General features: G+C 37.1%; 1 protein-coding gene across 1 annotated transcript; it reads left to right on the forward strand.

Moving 5' to 3' along the window:
• Positions 1-2,678: 2,678 nt before the first annotated feature.
• LOC145296250 (uncharacterized) lies at positions 2,679-8,199 on the forward strand. Its single transcript, XM_080142462.1, has 2 exons — positions 2,679-2,847; positions 7,543-8,199. Exon 2 carries the CDS (start codon positions 7,561-7,563, stop codon positions 8,125-8,127), a length of 567 nt encoding a protein of 188 aa, XP_079998588.1. The 5' UTR covers positions 2,679-2,847; positions 7,543-7,560; the 3' UTR covers positions 8,128-8,199.
• Positions 8,200-18,483: the final 10,284 nt, after the last annotated feature.

Genomic DNA, 18,483 nt, shown 5'->3' on the forward strand with positions numbered 1-18,483 from the left:
GTCATCTTTCCTTATTTTGCGCAACAAGAACGACCCGTTTCTCGACCGGGTTATGAATTGCGATGGAAACCGACGACGCTCAGCTCAGTGGTTAGACGCCGACGAAGCTCCACAACATTTCCCGAAGTCAAAGTTGCATCAAAAGAATGTCATGCTGACTGTTTGGTGGTCTGCGATTGGTTTCATCCATTGCAGTTTTTAGAATGCAGGCGAAAGCATTACTGCGGAGAATTACTGTCAACAAGTGTATCAAATGCACCAGAAAGTTTGACAACAATACTCGCCATTAATCAACAAAAAAGGCCCAATTCTCCTCCGCGACAATATGACCGACCGCATGTTGCTAAACTGACTCTGCAAAAGTTAAACGAATTGAGCTACGAAACTTTGCCTCATCCGTCATACTCTCCAGACCTTTCACCTACCGACTACAACTTTTTCAAGCATCTAGACGACTTTTTTTTGGGGGGGGGGTCACCATTTATCCAGGCTTAAATGCCACTCGAGGATAAAGCTTAATATATATATATATATATATATAATAAATGGTGTAAATTGAGTAGAATTTGATTTATTTATGAGGAAAACTTAACAGGAACTTGTTTATATTAGAATTAAAAGCTAACTTGTTGTATTTAGCCGGTAAGCGTGCCAGTCTAAAGGGCAGTTCTTTGTTCTTGGAATCTGCGTTTACATTTAGCAATAGATAGAGAGTGGGGAAAATCATATATAGTAGTTTTAGCTAGTCGAGTGTTTTTTGTGAAAGTTTGTCTTGGGGGGGGCTATAGATTGGATTTCAGACGAGCACTTACCCTGAAAATAACAGCATTTTCATGAAAAAAACACTGGAACAACACTGACAAAATGACACTTTAACGCAATGAAAAGTAGTCTGTGTGCAGCTTATATAATAGAGTTAATTTATTTTCCCCTCAAAAAATTCAAAATATAACCATCAAACACCTGCCAAAAAAAGTGAATACACCCCTAAGAAATTGCATCATTAAATATCCAAATTGAGTACTGTTTGTCATTTTCCCGCCAAAATGTCATTTGATTCATTAGTGTTACTAGGCACATGTGTGCATAGGGAGTAGGTGTGTTCAAATTTGTAGTATATTTGTCTCACATTCTCTCATACTTATTACTGAAAGTCCCAACATGGCACAACATGGCACCACATGGCAAAGAACTCTCTAGGGATCTTAAAAACGTACTATTGCGCTACATGAAGACGTCCAATGCTACAAGAAGATTAAACACCCTGAAACTGAGCTGCAGCATAGTGGCTAATGTCATCCAGCATTTTAAAAGACCACGGTCCACTCAGAACACGCCTAGGGCAGGTCGTCCAAAGAAGCTGATGTATGTACTGAGTGTCACATCCAAATGTTTTCTTTGAAATATCAGTGTCAGAGTGCTGTTAGAATTGCTGTAGAGATTGAATTGATGTGGGGACTCAGTTTCTTAGTGCTCAGATCATACGCTAGCATCAAATTGGTGTGCATGCTTGTCACCCCAGGAGGCCTCTTCTGAAGACGATACAGAAGAAAGCTCGTAAAGTTTGCTGAAAACATTCCAACAAAACACATGGATTATTTGGACGACCTTGTCCTATGGTCTGATGAGATGAAGATTATTTTTTTCGTTCCGATAGTTCCAAAGCAGCAAAGCAGCAAAGCATGATCCTTTCCCTCCAAAGCTTGAGTCTCAGGGCAATGTTCCATTATGACAATGACCCCAAACACACTTCCAACACAACCACTGCTTTACAGAAAAGATCGAGGGTAAAGGTAGTTGACTGGTCAAAAATGTCTCCAGACTTGAACCCATTAGAACACTTTTGGGGGATCTTCAAGAGAAAGGTGGAGGAAGGTGGAGGAAGGTGGAGGAAGGTGGAGGTGCAAAAGTCTCAAATATACGCCAGCTTCGAGACGTGATCATGGGTGGGGGGAAGAACATTCCAATGGCTGCCTGTGAATCTCTAGTAAACTCCACATCCAGGGGAGTAAATTCAGTTCTGGATATTGATGGTGGCCACACAAAATATTAACGGTTGACATCGTGTATGTTAATATTAACAACTTCCCCTTAGGAGAGTATTCATTTTTGTTGGCAGGAGTTTAGCTTTTAATAATTATATTTTGAATTATTTTGAGGGGAAAATAAATTAACTCTTTTACATAAACTAAACACAGACTACTTTTCATTGTGTCAAATGTCATTTTGTCAGTGTTGTCCTATAAAAAGATATACTTAAATATCTTCAGAAATGTCTAGGGTTTTCTGACTTTTTTGATACACTGTATGTATGTATGTATGTATATATATATATATATATGTGTGTGTGTGTGTGTGTGTGTGTGTGTGTGTGTGTGAGTGTTCTCTCCTTATTACGATAGTCAGAACACTTGATTGATATAACGAAAGTAAATAAATGATAGCCATTTTTAGTTTTACAAAATCGACAATGTTTTTGAAGTGGACTTACAACGAAAGTCAACATTCAAAACCAACGCCCGCCTATTCTTAATCCCCGACATTTTCTTATCTGACCTCTTGACACTCCAATTTCAACTGACCAATTTGAATGTTCATGTGATCTCTAAATTTATTATCCCAATCAAAGTCTAAGTTTTTTTCTTTTACTCACTTGTTTATTTAATTACAAAGTAAATGGTACAGAAATCTTAGTCATCATTTTATTTTCTGTTTTTACTATGTCCTCTTCATTATTTCCATTCCTTTCTTATCGTAGATTGAGCTTATAAATCAAGTCATCTTTAAGGATTGACAGCAGACGCACCACAGTCCGCCATTAGCCACATCTCGCACGCAGCTTGACAGGTAAGAAGTTATGAACGTTTGAATTTTAGAATAGTTTAAATCGTTGCCTTTTCACATAAAATTAGCAACAACGGAAATTGAAGTCATTTATTAATAAATGTTTTTATAACGATATATTGGAGTCATTTATAATAAATTAATGTTTTTGTAACGAAACATTGTAGTCATTTATCAATTAATATTTTTATAACGAAATATTGAAGTAATTTATTAATGTTTTTATAACAAAATATTGAATTCATATATTAAGCAATGTTTTTATAACGAAATATTGAAATCATTAATGAATTATGTTTTATAACGAAATATTACAGACATTTATTAATTATGTTTTCATAACGAAGTATTGAAGTCATTAATTAATTAAGTTTTTGTAACGAAATTTTAATGTCATTAATTCATGTTTTTATAACGAAATAGTGAAGGCATTTATTAATTAATGATTTTTTAACGAAATATTGAAATCATTAATTAACTATGTTTATAACGAAATATTAAAGTTATAAATTAATTGTGTTTTCATAACAAAATATTGAAGTCATTAAATAATGTTTTTATAACTAAATATTGAAGGCATTTATTAATCAATTATTTTATAACGACATATTTAAGTCATTAATTAACTAATATTTCTTATAATGAAATATTTAATAACATTTTTGTTTGCAATGTAACAAACGTGTCAGTTTTTAAAATGGCTAACCCACATTAAAACTTTGATCTTTTAAGCTCATTTGTGTATTAATAACGTTGAGAATAGCACGAGCTTTGACTGCCCAAAATCGACTTTTCAATCTAGTGAGATTAACTTTTCTATTCTCTACAGTTCAGATAATAAAAAATGAGAACGTCCCATCTGTAAGAAACAATAGTTAAGTCATTTTCTATTGTTATTGGTTTGTTTGTTTTTTAGTAGTATACATGATGATGATGGTTTTATTGGTATTCGTTTCCCTGGTATCTTTCTATTAAGAATTCTTTCTGGAAGGATATCGAGAACTTACAGAAGGGGCCACGTAACGGTTGCCAACATCCCTAAATGAAAATGATTCTGTGGAACGAACTGGGTTTGAACTTGGCACACCCAGGTAATCACTCTGCATCATTAACCACTAGACTATCCTCGCCTCTCGTTGTTGTTATTGGTGGTGAATTGTCACAAAAAATTACCAAATTCATACAGAATGAACTTCAAACTTGCTAATGAAATTCTTGGTTCATTTAATAATCATGGAATATTCTTATTAAGATACATGCGTCAGATATTAAGATCAATCGCGTATTCTCCATCTTTAATCAAGCGATAACTTAAATAATTTCATGTTTATGAAAAGTTATATTAATGCACGATCCCGTTGACACCGGTTCTCATCGGATCACCGAAGTTAAGCAACGTTGATCCTGACCAGTACCAGATGGGTGACCATTTGGGAAGGCGAGGCGCTGTATGTACCGCGAGGTAAAATACCAGATTGAGAAACTGGCACAATCAATCCTTCTCTCGGGGATAGATGGGACTCTCTTAAGCCGTGGTAGGCAACCCATCTAGTGATGGCGTCACGATAAAAAAAAAATGCCCTCGATAGCCCTGGCGAACCGTCAAGTATTCAGCTACAGACAAGATTTGAATTACACTACAAACTCGTGTAGTGAGTTCAATCTCGGCTACAGCCGCGCTGTATGTATGTATGTATGTATGTATGGATGTATGTATGTATGTATGTATGGATGGATGGATGGATGGATGGATGGATAGATGGATGACCCTCAGACGCCGTAGTTTATACGATGTTATTGACGGGAAATAATCATAACAATATCGTCTCGTAAGCAGCTGTGTTGTGTTGGCACGTTGATTATTGTAGAAGCAACTCTTTTTATTGCCAGCAGTAACTGTATTATTTGTTGTGGTCTTTCTTTATCTTCTTTTTTTTGTGAAAATTGTCGTATCCCTTCAATGTGTATACATGTATTATGTAAATTGTATTAGCAGCAGACATAGTTTTGCTTCATCGTAGTAATTAAGCTGCAAACATTTATTATCCATTTCAATTTTCTTTTTGACTAGTTTTATTACATCGCAGTGACGCAGTAGTACACAATATTTATTTACATATTAGTGCAACACTAAGTATTATGTCGATTCCACTAATCTAATGAAAGCCGATCTCTGAAACACGTTAGTTACGTTCGCAGTTAAATAAACAAGGAAACGTCTCTGACTTACTTACCATATACAATTTCCCCAACTTCTTGTTCTCACCGTGATTCCCTTGAGCACATTAACTAAATCTCTAACCTTAATTTATAGTGTGAAAATCATCTACATAATCTAATTTCGAAATAGAACTTTTATTTAAAGAGGTATGCATCTCACACATAATATTGCTACAACCTTACGATCAGAAAGTATACAGAATTGGTAGGCTAGATCACGTGACATAGAAAGAATTTGCGGTGAATTCGGTTGGTGCTCATATTTTAGTAATGCTTGACGTAATTTAAGGTAAATAAATTGTGTCGATTAAAACATCACATACTCATTTTGGAGCTATTTTGCAGTAGCAATTCCTAGTTCAGACACTGTGATTCCAGTATTAAAGCGATTAAAAGTTGAGTTTAAGTAAAATACTTCACTGCTTCCTTCTTTCGCAAGATACGAGGTGCTTTCGATAAGTTTCCTAGTGAGGCAAGTTATTTCAATATTCCATAAGAATCTTTCACTTAGTGATACAAGCAGCAAGTGAAAGATTGTTTTAGCAATATGCGCCAATATCCAGGCTTTTCTTTACACGTGCATTTAAAATTATCGTAGACTCTTGAAAATTCTGAATGTTATTGCTTATGAGATGACTGACAAATTTTTATGAGTTCAAGTTCAAATGAACAGTTTCAGCAGGAATTGAATCCACTCTACTAAAGCCTGATTGTCAAAGCTGATGGATTTTAAAAATGCAATCTGGACGTGAGGACACTTTAAAAGAACGATATGTAATAAAATTCTGTTTTAAACTTGGAAAAAATGCCACAGAAACATATGTAATGCTTTAAACTGCTTTTGGGTCATCTTGCATGAATCTAGCATCAGTTTTTGAGAGGCATAAGAGATTCAAGGAAGGCAGGGTGTCTGTGAGGGATAATGAGAGGTGTGAGAGGAGTAAGAAAGTTAGAATACCAGAGTTGATTAGCCAAATAAAGAATTTCATGGATTGATAAGAACCGTCGTGTGTCTATAGAAACAATAAGTGCACTATTTGATGTCAGTGTGAAAAATGTGCACGCAATTATTCGCGAGGTACTGAAGGTGCAGAAGATTTACGCGAAGTTTGTCCCAAGAGTCCTCAGAGAAGATCACAAACTATTCGACCAAGATGGGTATTAAAACAGTTCCTCACTCTCCCGATAGTCCAGATCTTGCTCCCTGTGACTCTTGGTTATTCCCTAAGCTCAAGGATAACTTAAGAGGCCGTCGTTATGAGCCAATTGAGATGAAAGAGGTTGCGACAACCGTCATTGTGACAAGCCTACACAGGAGAACTTCCATGGGGCTTTCCAGAAGTTATTCGAACAGTACAACAGGTGCGTTGCAATCGGGAGAGATTACTTCGAGGGGGTACTAGAGCTTCATGTGTGTACTACCAATAAAAGTGGCCATACGAAAAAGTCTGGAATCTTATTTAAGGCACCTCGTACATTCTTCTTCCAAGAAAAGTATCACGAGAAGATTTTCACTTTGTCGGAAAAGATAGTCTTAAAAAGCAATCATTTACCTAACGCAAACAGTATACCTCGAGATTAATGTAACGGTACAATCTTTCAGGATTTTAGCGGAAATGAATTTCCCATTTTTACTTACAAAAAAGAAGCACAAATGTTTCCATCTGTTTTTATTAATTTTTGAAAAATCTTTTGTGTTGCGATGTATAATTTATATCACACTATAAAAGCTAAGTAGGCGACTTTTATCAAAAGCGACTCAAAGATTCCGTTTCCATTCGCTACTACACCTTGTTGTAAGCGAGGGCGCCACTTCATTCTCATGATTACACCACTTGCCCTTGATCCTCCTCATAATTCTGAGCGTTTAGTAAAATGGCATCAAGTCTCATTTTTTAAGTCTTTAATATGACTCAACCAAGGATTGAACACCGTATCCCGGCTCATTTACCAATATTCTTACTATTATATCAAATGGACCGGTAACATAAATGTTTTAGTTAATCAAGCTACAAAGCCGTTCATCAACACGCAGTGATTACTACATGAGAATTATATCATCAAATATTCCCCGATCTCAACAGAGATAAAATCCTAATTTACTTGTCTCCTCGTGAGAGAATAGTTAGATATAGTGTCGGATATCTGGCTTCCCAAAATCGGGTCATTTGCATGAGATAAAATAAACAAAAAATTGTCCCAATCAAGAAGGATTTCATCTCTTCTGAGTGAAGTCACAACAGATAATAGACTTTAATTCTAGCCTGTGTAGAAATCCAGTGTTTATCATAGACTTATCAACATTTTAATTTATAAGGCAAAAATCTGATGCTTTTGGAAAGTTACAAAAATCAACGTCATACTTTATATATAAAATATATTTTTTTTAAAAATACTCTTAACATGTATTTTTTAAACCGTACGACTGATTCTACTGTATATTCATTTTTAACTTCTTTTTCTTATCTTTTTTTTCAGAAATTCGTGAAATACAAAATGAAATCTTTGGGTTTTGCTATCATCCTCGCTCTTGCGATGGTTGGGGTCCACAGTCAGTTTTACGGAGCGGCTCCTTTCCACAATGCAATTCATAGGGAAGTAGGTGGCGCGGCTGCCCATCATGACGCCTATGGTGCCCATGCCGAGTCTGCTGCTCACGGTCTCCTCGATGCTCATCATGCTGAACACCATGACAGAGAACACGACCTCGCTGATGGTTATGGATTGCATGAACATGACGAGGAACATCACGGACTGGCCGATGGCCTACATCAAGAATATGCTGCCCACGCTGCTCGCGGAGAACACGCTGTGCATGACGGTGCCCGACATTATCATGCTGCCCTGGCTGCTTCCAATGCTGGACATGCTGGATACGGGTACCTGCCTTCTGGTTATGGTTTGGCCGGACATGGAGTCTACGGACATGGTTTCGCTGGGCATGGATTGCTTGGACATGGATTTGCCGGACATGGATTCGCTGGACATGGTCTGGGAGCTGCAGGCTTTCACGGCGGTTTTGGTCATGGCCATTTGGGTCATGGGTTATATGGCCATTTTTAATGAATCACGGCTAAATAAAATTACTCTAATTTCTTTCCCGGTTGTTCATGACTCAATAAATTCGATTATTTAAATATATTAACTTGTGTTTTTGTATTTATCTGCGTATGTGTATTTGTATTTGTGCTTGCATTTTGTTTCTATTTGTTTTTGGGTTTTTTGTTTATTTGTTTGGTTTTTTTGTTGTTTTTTTTAGTGTTGTATTTTACTCATGTTTTTTTAAGTTATATTGTTTGGATAATTATGATAAAAACAACTTTAGGGTACAATTTATCGAATGGCTTGTATATAAATTTCAATTCTTCTAATATGAAATATTATCTTTACCTGACCTAGTATTTAGTGTTCCATTCACCTTTGAGCCGACTTTCCCCGGAGCAGAATTTTTCTATACATTATTAAATACGCAAGTGGTACTCAGTCGATTGCATATTCTAGTCAGGAGAGATGATGGTTTTTAGCTTTTGCGATTTATTTTATACGGCGAGGTTTATTCTTTATTACCCAAGCAGCGCCTGGTGTCACTCATGTGGTCCTGACCAGGTTCAATGCCCTTTAACTTCGTCATGTAATGAAGGGTGGTATATTAGCATGATTACCCTGTATGCAGGTATCTTTGCTTGTGAAGAGTGATTTTAATTAGCCGGTTATAAGCCAATTATAAAACAAGAATTAAAAATGTGTGTAAGTTATACTTGGTAAAGAATCATTATTTTTGGTTGGTTGGGTGATTGATTGGTTGATTGGTTGGTTGGTTGGTTGGTTGGTTCGTTCGTTGTTTTTGTTTTACGGCATATCAACACTTTTCAGGTTATTTAATGTCGAATCCAGTGATTTTGAAGAACAATTTTGAATAGAATATATTTGTTTCGTTTTTTTCAAGTCCGTTTCTATTTACTCCATAGTTGGAACCCTAACAAGTACTATCACTCTGGGTCAAAATGGACCTGGGAGCAATGGCAATTAAGGGATGGCTCTACACTCCCCAAAGCCCGCATACTGGGGCCTCACCATCGGATATAGTTTAAGGTCATATCTAGCGCCCATTATTTTTGGTCAAAGTGTAAATTTTGTATATCAAAATTTGAGTTTAGAAAATTTAGATGCTTGATAACGTGTTGTTTCTTTTTTTTTCCAAAGAGATAACACTGTGCAACAAATTTCAGACTGAAAAAAGTACATGTCACATAAACTGGATTCGGTGTGAGGAAAGTAACCTGATACTACATCTAACTTTTATTTCTTCAGATTAGTCACTGTTTTCATGTACTATAAATCATACTTTATTATTATTGGTAATGAATGAAAAACAGAGTTTTCATACTAAACAACATTTGTTCTCTTGTGTTGAGTGTCCGACTTTTCTTTTTATATTCCACCAGTAGTTTGCCAACATTTTCTTTTAAAACGTTTCTCCATTGCTGAAATATTTTGATGAAATTCTTTGCCATGTTCATCATTCATATCACTAAGATTCTCCGCAAAATTCTCCAAAGTGATAATTAAAAAAAAATACTGTACCTAATTCGATAAAAAAAAAAGGCCAGAAATAGATTTTCCATGCCATTTTGCATATAAAAATGACCACAGGTGTTCTGTACTTTTTCAGATGTTGCACAGTGCAATGAATAATTGGTCGCATTTTATTAAGAAAATGACTTTAATAGTCAAGTTTGATTTAGAATCAGAAATGATGAAAGAGAAACAGAAAAACAAGTTTATTTATTATTTGAATAGTTTAGAAATCATTTTTCTGAATTTTGAAGATGAGGATTTGGATTATTTGGATTATTCAAACTACTTATTTTTTAGTGTTACTTTCACAATGTTTCGGCCAAGGTATTTGACTTTCTTCATGCCGCAAGGATCCGCGGCGTAACGGATAAAGTACTAGGTAATATTCAATCCTCAATGCGAGCGATACTAAGAATACAATTGCGAATTAATAACATTTTTTACCGGTCATGGCTAACAGAACAAGACCATGCTACCCCCGTTGATTAAATAAAGAGGTTCATTCGAAGATCCGTGCAGATTTCTGAGTTCAACAGAAACATATTCGAGTTTGACAAATTACACCTGAAGACATTAGGAGGTTGCATCGGTCGAAACGTTGTGAGAATAACACTAAAGATGAGAAGAGCTGTGCGAATAATCTTAATAATACAGCTTAGAAATCTTTTAATGATTTAATCTCTATATTTTTATGGAAAATGCTCCAGACAGGGCATGAAGCCACTAGACGTAAGGAGCTAAAAAGAACGACAAATAATCAACAACGACAGAAAATGCCTATTGACCTTAATCCTGATAAGTCCATGAATATAGATAGGAGGTAAACAGTCAGCAAGAAAGAGAAATCCATAATCTTGTTGTTCTTGGAAATAAGCTAGAGGAATAGACAGGTTTATTATAACGAAGTATCTGAACTACGAATTGGTGAGGACTATTAAGCCTACGAGTCAAACGAGATGTAACAAGGATAACAGGTAACAGACCAGACAACTGCTTATATTTATAAAAGTTGCGCGATTTCTCGCACTGACAGTGAGATTAAAACGCCGTTTTAAATTTTAGACAATAGAAGAATAGATTTTAATATTCTGATTTTGCGTATTGTGATTGAAGTCGAAAGGATTCTATTTTATTAATGGAGATTTGGCATCTGTCTGTCTGGAGCCGAAACTGTACTATTTCCTCTACTACGCGTACTATTGTGCTATTTCGTGATGCTCAGTTCAATTTATTGCACTATATCAGAGAAAGGTGCTATCATTCAATGATCAATCCAGGGTGGAGGATACTGTAGTATTTGTTCTGTATTCATTATACATCCACCCAGACATTACCTCTTCTTTTTTGGGGGTGGGGGTAGCGTAGTAATCGTGTTGTTGCCTTGAGACTATCCTCTACAGCATTATCTCCGATTTGGGAGCGTATATTTTGTTTTGTGGTTATAATGTCATCACCCCAGGGATTACCTTTTCCTTTGGGGTGGGGTTGATGTACAAGTAAAAATATGCGGCCTCTGATTACATATTTGTGCTAGTTAATTTAATATTCGTTCTTATTGCTTGCGATTCCAATGATTGTTTTCATTTTAATAAAACCATATAGTTTATATATATATATATATATATATATATATATATATATATATATATGATGATTGCAACGTCTTGTCAGACGAGAGCCACTCCCTCAGTCACTAAAAGTACATGTGCTCGAAGACGACTTTTTAGCCCTGCTAGCGACTTGCACACCCTTAAGCAGACATGACACTGAAAACGTTCACTAATTTGTATGAAACTAACAGCAGCGGAACCTGTATTATCGTGGGTTTTCATGTGATTAACAAAACCTGCCTTAGACAACAGAGCCCGATCACACACCTTACAGATCCAGAGATACCCATGGTTGGGCGGCAAGGTTTGGCATTTCCTACATGCTCTCTTAAGCTTCGCTCGGTCTATTTTGGCTGCTTCAAAGTGTTCTGCACCCCTATATATCAATGTCCTCCACTGCTTGCAATCATACGCTAGGGACTCCCAACTTTCAACAGGAATATGAAAGCTCACCAGACTCTCTTTGATGCTATCACGAAAACGTTTTTTTGGGCTTGTGCTGGGGTCTTTTTCCAAGAAAGAGCTCACCATAGAACAACTGTTTTGGGAGTTGATAGTCTTCAAACCGGATGAGATGACCCGCCCAACGCATCTGGTTCTTAATAACAATGGTAGCAATACTGGTTGTTTTGTCTTTTTTAAGACATATGTATCAGGGACAAAGCTATACCACTTTAAACCAAGAATGTGTCTAAGGCAGTGCTGATGGAACCTCTCGAGCAATTCTATATGTGACCAGTACAAGGTCCAAGTTTCAGATGCGTAGAGTAGGGATGGTACTACACATGCTTGATATACTGAAATTTTAATTGTCAGAGTTAGATCACCGTCAGACCAGACTCTATCTTGTAACCTTCCAAAAGCATCAGATGTCTTGCTGATTCTCTGTCTTATTTCCGCATTAAGAGTGCCATCATTTGATAAGGCACTCCCAAGGTAGACAAAATTTGACTTCAAGGCACTTTCCACAGACAAAGATATCAGGTTCCACATATAGATCATCGGGAGCGGGAGTGTACATGACTTTAGTTTTCTTAATGCTAACTGTCAGTCCGAAGCAGGTAAAAGCAGTTTGTTTATTCACAACGTTTCGGCCAACTAATTCCTCTGGCCTTCGAAGTTCCTATCCGTCGCGGTAACCACCTGACGAAGGCCAGAGGAATTAGTTGGCCGAAACGTTGTGAATAAACAAACCAATAAAAGATGAAAAACAACAACTAATAAAGATGAGACTAGTAGTCCGAAATAAAAAATAAATTAATAGATCCATCACTAGTTGCATATCTACTGGGGAGTGTGTTACCAGGTCAGCATCATCAGTATACAACATTTCCCTAACAAGTCCATCACTAACAAGTGTTTTGGCTTGGAATCTTTAGAGGTTGAACACCTTTCCAGTCGTTCGGAATCTAATATAAACACTTATATCACAATCGCGGAAACCATACCAGAGCACAGCTGTCAGATAGAGCGAAAACAATTTTGGTGCAGCTATATCACCCTGCTTCACACCATTATCAATGGGGAATTCTTCCGAAAGCCGACCATTGAAGTTGACGCAACCTTTCATACTACGATGAAGTTGATTGAACTTGTCTGTAAAAGCAGGTGTACAGCCAAATTTTTCCAGCACTTTCTAGAGAGCCTCACGGTTGACTGTGTCAAACGCCTTGGTTAAGTCCACAAACACCTGGCAAAGAGGCATACGCTGTTCAATACATTTTTCCAAGAGCTGTCTAGCAGAAAACACCATATCCACAGTTCCTCGCCGACCTCTAAAACCAGACTGGGATTCCGGAAGGATATTAGGACATACATACTTTTCCAATCGGTTTAGCAAGAGCCGTGCAAACACCTTTCCAACCGCACTCAACAGCGAGATACCTCGATAATTTCCACAATCAGACCTTGTACCCTTTCCTTTGTACAACATAACCAAGATGGCATCTATCCAATCTTGGGCAACCGGGTCACCCTGTCATACTGACAGTATCAAAGAGTGGACCACACAATGTACATTGACAACACCATGTATCAGCAGCTCAACAGGGATGCCATCCAGCCCAGGGGCTTTGTTCGAGTTTATCTGTTTTATGCAGTCTACTGTTTCCACAAGAGTCGGTTCAACATCAAGTTCCGGACATTGAGTGATAATTTCTATTGCAGCAACATCAATATTGGATGGGCTATGAAAAGATATCATGAAAGTGTTCATGCCATCGATGCATAATTTCATCTGAGGTTTTCAGCAAGGTTTTCCCGTCCTTCGCTAGGAGTGGTGTAGTTGAAGAGGATTTCGGATCATAAGCCTGATGAAGCAGAGTGTAGAATGTCTTGACATCTCTATGATCGTAGGTAGTCTGTATCTCCCTGGAGAAGTCACACCACTATTTGTTTTTTTATTTGGCGCACACAACATTGAACCTCACTCCACACAGAAGAAAAGTGAGCAGCGAGCGCTGGCTTGTTCAGAGATGAGGAGTTGACGAGTTTCGAATAAGCTTTCCGCTTTCTATCAATTTGAGCGTTAATTTGATTGAAATTATCAGCAAACCAACCTTCAATCCAAGAACTTCAACACCTTTTTCGTATATTGTATCTCTTACTGTCTCCCAATCACAATCTGAGAAATCCACCTGGTTGAAAGCAGATTTCAAGGAACTTCATACGACTGGATCCTTCAATTTGAAAACATCAATACGTTTAGGCACTTTGACACCATTGAAACTTTTTTTGCGAACTGTAATTCTCAGTTTACCTCTGACCATTAAATGATCAGTACCACACTCAGCACCACGCATTACTCTAACTTTGCAAAAGTTTCCAAGATCACAACGTCTACACAGTATGTAATCAAGCAAATGGCTATGTTTAGATTGGGGATAGAACCAGGTCTCCTTGTTTTTCTGGTGGGAAAAAGTGTTGGTGATAACAAGATTTAGTTCACTGCAGAGAAGGAGAAGCAGCATACCATTTGAATTGACTCTACCAATGCCATATGGCCCCCAACGGAGACCAATTCTCATTGTCTGATCCAACCCGTGCATTGAAGTCACCAAAAACCACGAAACTCTCAGCACTTGGCAAACCGGTGATAACAGATCTAAGCATATGATAAAAGGAAGTAATATCGTCTTCAGACGAAGTAAGAGTCGGCGCATAGACAGAAAGAACATTCATGTAACGACCAGTAGCAAGCGGCATTCTCAATGTCATTGCACTGTCATTTATGCCTACTGGCTGTTCGATCTTGTCCATTAAGGAGTTCTTAACTGCAAAACCAACACCAGCCTCACGCCTCTCCTTTTCAGCTCTACCAGACCAGAAGACCGTGTAGCCCGACTCGCGCTCAACCAGTTGATCCTCACCTGCGAAACGTGTCTCAAAGAGTGCAGCAATGTCTATATTGTATCTTTGCAATTCCTTAGTCAAAATTGCAGTCTTCCTTTCTAGTCTTTTACGATTGTCAATAAGTGTTCTCACATTCCAGAGACAGAGCTGGAGTGGGTGTCGTTTAGCATAATATCTTCTGTTCCTGTTAATATGGACAGCCATCGCCAATAGGACTTTTTTTTCACAAATGTCTGAGGAAGTATTTGTACAAAGATGTTATTACAGAGATTTAGCTTTGTACGACAGCTAGTCTCTCTCTCTCTCTCTCTCTCTCTCTCTCTCTCTCTCTCTCTCTCTCTCTCTCTCTCTCTCTCTCTTTCTCTCTCTCTCTCTCTCTCTCTTTCTCGATTCAAAATGTTGATATCCAGCAACAAGCAAGAGCCAGCAACAAATCAAACTGCAGACCAGCTTAATGCGGGTACTGGTTTTCCGCTTTATGTTTTTTTAAATCAGAGATTTGCTTCTCCTAGAGAGGTTGCCTTGACTATGGCTTTCTGGAGCCCTCTCCACCCCAGATAAAACAAATCCAACGCATGCAACATGTAAAACAAAGCAGTCATGAATCTTGGTGTGCTTTTTTTTGTTTTTTGTTTTTTCAATTGAGAGAAGCGTTTAAAAACGGTATAATTCCTCAATTATCATGACGACAGTGATGATGTTTACAATTCAATGAATACACACGATAATAAAAATAAAAACAAAAAACAAAAACAACTCCAACACACGCAATACATAAAACAAAGCAGTCATGAATCTCGGTGTTCTTTTTTGTTTTGTTTTTTTAAATTGAGAGAAGCGTTTAAAAAAGGGTATAATTCCTCAATTATCATATATATATATATATATATATATATATATATATATATATATATATATATATATATATATACGAATGTATGTTATGTCGTGGATGAAAATTGTGTTAGAAGCAGCAGTTGGTACTCTATTATCCCAAAATTCGAATCACTAATTTCTTTTATCCATCAATAGCATAAGTAATATTCATTTCTAAATAGTAAGGCGTATTATACAAATCCAAACAGCATTTTCCTTCCCCTTTCCCTACACCACACGTTCACACACCATCATTCAACCTAGGTCTCGTATCACTCGCATAACGAGAGATATACCGACAGCATATACTCACTCTCACACACAAGCTCATGCATACACTTACTAACAAATAGGCACGCTAATATCCACCCGATTTACAATGCTTGTCTCTCCAATCAACACACATTGTTAAACTCAAACGCACTCGACGCCAACCGAAACAAACGCGATTACCTAATTTTTCCTTACGCGCAAAATAATTCTTATTATTCCTGATCCACCCTGAACTCGCAATATTTACCAAAGTTTTATTTTTATTATCTTAGCAAGTTGCAAATAAAAAAAATGTCATGGGTAGATGTCAATATTTCATTTTATAATGTCCTATCTTCAACATCGGTGACCATATACGTGGTTCCTTCAAGATAATTTACTAACATGAAATTGATGCGATTCACTATTTTTAAAACTCTAATAATACTACTAGATGGATAGTAGAAAGGAAGCAATCTACGAAGTATCGACGTACGAGACGTCAATTTCTTAACAAGCAAAGGATTGAAGATTTGTTGTTATTTTTAATGCAAATAATTCTGTTGAAAATAGTTAAAACTATTTTAATACGAAATTGATGCAACTAGCGATTTTAAAATTCAATGATGCTCCTCGGTGAATATTAAAAAAAATTTAAGGAGTATCGACGTACAAGACAACAAGTCAAAAATTGAAGATTTGTGTTAATTTTAAAGCAAATAATTCCGTTTAAAATACTTTTAATCATTTTAATATGAAATTGGTGCCACTCTTTTTAAACTTTAATAATACTCCTCGATAAATAATAAAAGGAAAAACTAAGGAGTATCGACGTACAAGATAAAAAAAATTGAAGATATGTGCTAATCTTAAGGCAAATAATTCTGTTTAAAATATTTTAAAATATTTTAATATAAAATTGATGCAACTATTTTTAAACTTTAATAGTACTCCTCGATGAATATTGGAAGGAAAAACCTAAGGAGCATCGACGTACGCAACAACAGGCAAAAGATTGAAGATTTGTATGTTTTTAAACTCAAATAATTTTGTTTAAAATATTTTAATTACAAATGATTTGTATTCCAACGAAATATTTTAGATGCAGAAGTCAATGATCTTTTTAAACAACGAAAATAAATGCTAAATTAAGTCCAATCGTCTAGAATTCATTTTTTGGAAGATTTTATCATTGGTTGGATAATTTGTTCAAAACTGTCAATACCATTTTCTAGGGCTTAATGCTGATCTATGGTAGCTCTGGTTGTCTGACATGTTGTATCCAACTGACAAACGGCCACTAATAAAAAGGTGTTTGTAATGAAGAACATGAACCCTCCTTAGAAAATTAAACATATCATTAAAGTTATGTTTCTGTTAACGTTTTATAAAGAAAAGATCTCCCCTTTGAAGAAATAAATTATGAGTGTGTTTCCAGAAAAAATACTTTTTTTTATGTTTTAGAGGACAAAATATGACGCAAAATATAGAAAAAAAACATTTGTAGTGTTAACTGAACTTTACCTGTTAGAGAATATACTACAAGGTGCGTGCAATAAGTAATGCCCCTGGCCCACTTCCAGTTGTCTGATCTAGCTGAAATGTTGCATGTGCAATGATTTATATCTCTACGGGTTATGTGGCAAATTACAGCTCTGAACTAATTGTGGTTTCTATTTTATAGGTGTTTGAATTGAGTCAGGTGTGAAATGGAGCCTGTTGAATGTCGAGCAGTGATCTGGTTTTTGTATTTGAAAGGACGCACACCACAGGAGACTTTTGATGAAATGAAAGAAACTTATGGTAATAATGCCCCATCATATGACCTTGTAAAACGCTGGCATCGTGAATTCAAACATGGCCGGAAGTCTGTGGAAACAGCTCCCAGACTTGTTCGCCCCCCTTCTGCCATTGATGAGGCATCTGTCCGTCAAGTGGAGGCTGCCATTTTGGAAGATCGGCGCATTACTATTCGCCAAACAGCCTAAGATGTCAAGATTAGTACAGGGTCTGTGGAAACTATCATTCATGACCATTTGCATATGCATAAGGTGTCTGCCAGATGGATTCCCAAGTTGCTCACACCATTCCAGAAGCGAGAACGCGTCAAGTGCTCGAGGATGAATTTGGAGATGTGCCAAGAAGATGAGTCAAAGTTTTTCAAAAGACTGATTACACAAACTTGGGTCCATCACTATGATCCAGAAACCAAAACCCAGTCAATGCAGTGGAAGCACTTTGACTCACCACCTCCAAAGATGGCAAGGGTGCAGCCCTCCGTTGGCAAGGTCATGCTCACAGTCTTCTGTGACCATGACGGAGTAGTGATGACAGATTTCCTGGCAAAGGGTACCACAATTACAGGAGCCTACTTAGCTTCATTTTTGAGGAAATTAACGGAAGCCATCAAAATCAAGAGGCGGGGAAAGATCAGCAAAGGTACCCTCCTCCTGCAGGACAACGCTCCGGTCCACAACTCGCATGTCGCCAGATCAGAAGCCCGGGCGTTTGGTTATGAGATCCTACCCCATCCTCCCTACTCTCCTGACCTTGCACCCTCCGACTTTCACCTCTTCCCATCCATGAAGTTGTTTTTGAAATGAAAGCGTTTCTCAGCTGATGCAGCCTTGATTTCTGAAGTCACGTTGTAGTTGGAGTTGCACACCCATCGTATATTCTCGTTTCCATACGACATTTTATTATTTCACAGCAACAATATAAGGAGGTGAAAGTGGCTACGTGGTTAACAGCA

Source organism: Euprymna scolopes, chromosome 16 (genome assembly GCF_053919585.1).
Source record: "Euprymna scolopes isolate OS-2025 chromosome 16, ASM5391958v1, whole genome shotgun sequence".
Taxonomy (NCBI): Eukaryota; Metazoa; Mollusca; class Cephalopoda; order Sepiida; family Sepiolidae; genus Euprymna; species Euprymna scolopes.

Coding starts and splice junctions, on each gene's coding strand:
- LOC145296250 (XM_080142462.1), top strand. CDS start 7,561: ATGAAATCTTTGGGTTTTGCTATCATCCTCGCTCTTGCGATGGTTGGG.